At 45.8% G+C, this 4,912-nt stretch overlaps 1 protein-coding gene across 1 annotated transcript in view; it reads right to left on the bottom strand.

Moving 5' to 3' along the window:
* LOC119335743 (ALA-interacting subunit 3-like) overlaps positions 1-4,542 on the bottom strand; it is a 6,922-nt gene extending 2,380 nt beyond the window's left edge. Inside the window, exons 1-7 of the mRNA XM_037607829.1 lie at positions 4,197-4,542; positions 3,382-3,440; positions 3,217-3,291; positions 3,008-3,124; positions 2,804-2,874; positions 2,290-2,590; positions 1,808-2,097 (exon numbers count right to left, since the gene is read on the bottom strand). Coding sequence (XP_037463726.1) covers positions 1,808-2,097; positions 2,290-2,590; positions 2,804-2,874; positions 3,008-3,124; positions 3,217-3,291; positions 3,382-3,440; positions 4,197-4,287 — 1,004 coding nt within the window. The 5' untranslated portion in view covers positions 4,288-4,542. The remainder of the gene's footprint in view (positions 1-1,807; positions 2,098-2,289; positions 2,591-2,803; positions 2,875-3,007; positions 3,125-3,216; positions 3,292-3,381; positions 3,441-4,196) is intronic.
* Positions 4,543-4,912: the final 370 nt, after the last annotated feature.

Here is a 4,912-nt window from a genome sequence, read left to right on the forward strand (position 1 = left end):
CGTGGGTGGCCAAATTGCGATCTCTGCCCTCTTTGCAGGACGGTGCAAGAATGCGGACCTCACCTCTTCTACAAGTGCCGCTACACCCGGCGTCTTTGGTCTTTGGTCATTGAGAAATTCCTCATGCACGGGCTTGACACTTCCGCTTGGCCCCTGTTCGACTCGGTGGACGAGTGGTGGGCAAGCACCTGCGCCGATGGTACGCCGAACCGCCAAGCCAAGGCCTCCCTCACTATGCTCGTCTCATGGACGATTTGGAACGAGCGTAATGCAAGAGTGTTTAAGCATAAGAGTGCTCCACCGCCAATCTTGCTCTCCTCCATCTCTGCCGAGGCCAACCTTTGGGTCATCGCCGGCGCAAAGAAGCTAGGGTCTTTTATTTCACGCGAATAATCCGCATGCCGTGTTTGTGGGTGTCCTGTAAAAAAACTCTTTTCTATCTTAATTAATGGATGAGGCAAAGCTTTTGCCTCCGTTTCAAAAAAAAAAGTATGAGCTGGTATGGATGCAGCACTGATGGTACACTACCAGGGTAAACCAACTATTTGTATATACCTATACTTATACTCCCCCCATCCCAAAATAAGTGTCTTGAGCTTAGTACAAATTTGTACTGGAGCTAGTACAAAGTTGAGACACTTATTTTGGGACGGAGGGAGTACTCCCTCCGTCCGGAAATACTTGTCATTAAAATGAATAAAAGGGGATGTATCTAGACGTATTTTAGCTCTAGATACATCTCTTTTTATCCATTTTGATGACAAGTATTTTCGGACGGAGGGAGTACTATATAGTGTACCAGTTTTGAATTGGACCTATAGATCAATCCTAACCATTGGTCTGCTAAATCTAACGGATGCGAGCAGTTCGATTCGCGGTAAGCAGTAAAACGTGGATGTCTCCATTCTATTCTAGAACCACTTAACTTCTGCATTTGTATAATGACATCTGTGATTTTTTAACCAAAGCCACTCTGTAATTTAAGACGTGCAACGCACGTGTATGCATACTAGTAGCATAAAAGGCAAAGTAAATGGAAACAGCTGGTTGCCCTTTGCCTGGTCGGCTGGCCCTACTAACATTGGCAATAATATACTCCCTCCGTCCCAAAATTCTTGTCTTACATTTGTCTAAATACGGATGTATCAAGTCATGTTTTAGTATTAGATACATCCGTATCTAAACAAATCTAAGACAAGAATTTAAGGACGGAGGGAGTATATGCTTCTACCCAAAATCTCTTTCAACAAAAAGAACAAATCATGAACTATGCTCATACAAGGATACAACCCAATGCCATCCTAATCTTACCAAGACTGGGAGAGTCAAGATGAAATACAGTACATCATCCATAGTCAGGAGGATGTCAGTATACATGGACGGATCACTCTTGCCCCAACTAACCTTAAGCAACTGCCATACTATCTATGCCATGGCGACCAAAATAGTTGCCACGGGCCACAGCCCACAAGTGTGGCTAATTTAGGCAAAAAGGAGGCTAAGAAAGTGTGGCAAGTCACAAGTGCAAAAAGGAATCAAATGCTTCACAAAAAAAAAGAGGTAAAACTAACAATTCTAGGGGTTGCTATGTTACATATCGAACCAAACACTCCCAAAATCCAGAAGATTAGCTGCAGCCATAGCATTACTGCTCCAAATGTAGCATTAGGTGGACAAGCATCTCCACAGCAAACTTACGGACTAAAACAAGAAAGCTAAATGCATGTCTCACGCATGGCTTACAAACACAAAAGGTACACATCAGCAGTATTTAACTGTAATGGACCTGAGTTCAAAAGCTACTAACCTTGGCTTTATCAAGTATAGCAAGGTGAATGCAAATGCCAAGAAAATACAGAGTCCACCAACTATGAGGTATGCAAATCCAAGAAAATCATTCTTTCCTCCAAGCCAGGTTGCAGTGGAAAGGACCAACTTCTTCTTGCCACCGAAGCTATATGTATTGTAGTTGTTACTCAGCCTCACTGTTATGGTATCATTCGCCTTGAGATCAACGTATATCCTCCCATATAACTTTCTGAATGTAGGAAGCGCTGCAGTCCGCATCCAAACAATAAGATCCTCCTGTTCGCTCAGCTGCCACATAGAAAGAGAACTGACATGAATAACTTTTACAGGTATTCCATACCCAGAGGAACTTCTTTTATCCAAGTCAAAGAACTCAAATGAACCATTGTTGCAAATTAAAATTTTGAGGGTATATATAGTAAGTGAACAATTGTAGCCTACATATATATGGAACACAGTACAGATTAAGAATTTGCATACCGGGATACTCGAGTTTAGCTTCTTTCCACCTATGAGCGCACCATTCTGGAAGTTGCTTGGGTAGACATTTTTGGCAAATTTGTGCTCCCTATCACTTTTCCAGGAGATGTCCTTCTTGTCTACTGTCAAGTTGTCTTTACCACGAGTGAAGCTATATGTGTCATTAAACAAACTCCAAGCAATCAGACCACAGGGAACAATTGGTTTTCCATCAGCCGTGAACCTCTCAGGGTCACATGAGGTTGTCGTATTTGACTTCTTATAATCTCTTAGCTGTGCATCATTTCGGCTCTTCACATACCTGAAATTGGAAATTTTATAGTACATGTTAAGCCCCCAACACATGCTATTCTTAGCAATATGGTAACCAAATTATCAGTTAATCTGCTATGTAGTATGCCTTTTTTATTTTGATTGTACAAAATCGATTTGCAGTTTGCAGAGAAACATGAAAATGGATAGCTGTGAAGTTGCTCCAGAGGTTATGGACTGAAAACATCAAATAAGACTATACCTTCTATGATTCTGATAAAAGTTATCGAGCTGGTAGTACACATAAATTGGCTGTTTCATCTCCTTTGTAACCTGCACGGTAGCAACAAGATCTCATTTTAGCTAAGAGACTGATAGAAGGTGCTTGCTTATAGCTGCACACGCAACACAATTCTATTCACTTGAAATAATTATACGGTAAGATAATCGTTCAGTTATGTATTACCGTGAGAATCCTTGTGCAGTCTTTGGGTATAGTCTCATTCTGGATGTACGCAAGCTTGTTATCAGTCATGTTAGGTGGGACACATGCATGATCATACCGATCAATGATCTCAACAACCTGCAGTCAGTCAGCATAAGTGAAGTCAGAAACTGCCAGTGTGTATAACTGTGTATGTTAACACATGGTGTAAAAGATGCTCAGCGCCGTACATCTTGTGCAGCTAGTAGCGAAACGACACCAACTGGGACAAAGACGACGCCGACAAGGAAAAACACCGAGACAACCTGCATAACACAAAGCCAAAACATCTGTGAGCTGCACAGCACGCGCACTGTTGTATTCTACACCGTAATCTCAGGAGGCAGTATGCTTACCCATTTTGGAGTAAGGATCGGCTTGCAGGCCGGCAGCTCCTGCTGCGTGAACTTGGAATCTGCGCATAAGAATCCAGGAGTAAGAATTGGCTTGCATGTCAGAAACACAAGCCGCACCACAAGGTCAGGAGTTCCCCTAAGTAACCACTTCATCCACACATCGATCCCACAGTCGTACTGATATCCATTGCTCATACAGAAGCAAACAATGCGATCAAGTAACTAGACACAAGGTGTTTCTTCTTTCTAGATTAAACGAGCTAAAATTACTAGATTAAGCTCTGTTGCTTAGCATGAAGGAAGCTTATTGTAATCTAGTTGCTATCCGAGCTGCGTGAACTTGGAATCTGAGCATAAGGATTCAGGAGTAAGGATTGTCCTGCATGCCAGAAACATAAGCCACACCACTAGAACAGGAGCGTCCATGAGTAACCACTCCATCCACACTTGGATCCCAAAGGTTTAGTGATATCCATAGCTCATACACAAGCAAGCACTACCATCTATCATGTAACTAGACACTAGTCCGAATGCCCTTCTCTGGATAAAACGAGCTATAATCACTAGGGTAAGCTCCGGTTCTTAGCAAGGGAAGTACAGAGCTAAGCTACTATCCGACCGTGGTGCCAACAGTAAGAGAGAACACGGCCACCTAGCAAGCAAAGCATCCCGAGACCCCCGTGCTAACTAACCAGACCAAATCGGCGCCGCCAAGAGCACCACCAGTAGCACACCACATCCATTCCGGTTCACGGGCAGCGAGGAGAATCATATGAAGCAGGGGAAGAAAGGGGCGGCGGCCAGATCTCACTCACACTTGGGCATCCTGGTGTTGTTCCTCCTGGCGGCGTCCCCATCGGCCCCGGATCCGCCGTTGCTCGTGCCGGCCGCGCCGCCGTCCATCATCACCCCCCCGCCGCCGCCGCCGCCACGCCGCTCAGGAGCCCGATAAACCCCGCGAGCTGCCCGCCCCACCCCGGCGGCCCCCGCTGGCGATTCGGGGAGGGAGCTCGCGCCGATCTCGGGCTCGCCCTCGGCTACCCTCGCTCGCTTGCTTGGGTGGGAAGGAAGGGAAAGCGCGGAGTGATTCTGACCCCTCGGGGACGGGGGAGGGGGTGGAGGTGGAGGAGGGACGGCACGGCTGCGGTGGGTGCGGGGTGGGCCGGTGGGGTGTGTCCGTGTCGAGACGGCGGAGACGACCCCGGGTGGGGGTAGGGCGGGGGTCCCGCTGGTCAATGAGATCTTTGACTTTTCCGTCTCGGCTTTCACTGCCTGGTTTCTTCTGGAAACATTATTTCTGTTTCCGTTTTTGTTTTGGGGATTTCTGATGAGCTGTTTTTTACTGGTCGAGATGGCTTCTACGATCAACTGATGAAATAGGTTCCCCGCAAAAAAAATTTGATGAAATAGGTAGAATGTTTTAATGCAATTTTTGTCTTCCGCGTCGTGTGTGAATCTGCATTGCGCTTGACTCGCAAGATTGTGTGAGTCGACAAACCCCGAGGTAGACACGTTATCCGGTCTAAGAAAT

The sequence above is a fragment of the Triticum dicoccoides genome, chromosome 7B, assembly GCF_002162155.2.
Source record: "Triticum dicoccoides isolate Atlit2015 ecotype Zavitan chromosome 7B, WEW_v2.0, whole genome shotgun sequence".
Classification (NCBI taxonomy): Eukaryota; Viridiplantae; Streptophyta; class Magnoliopsida; order Poales; family Poaceae; genus Triticum; species Triticum dicoccoides.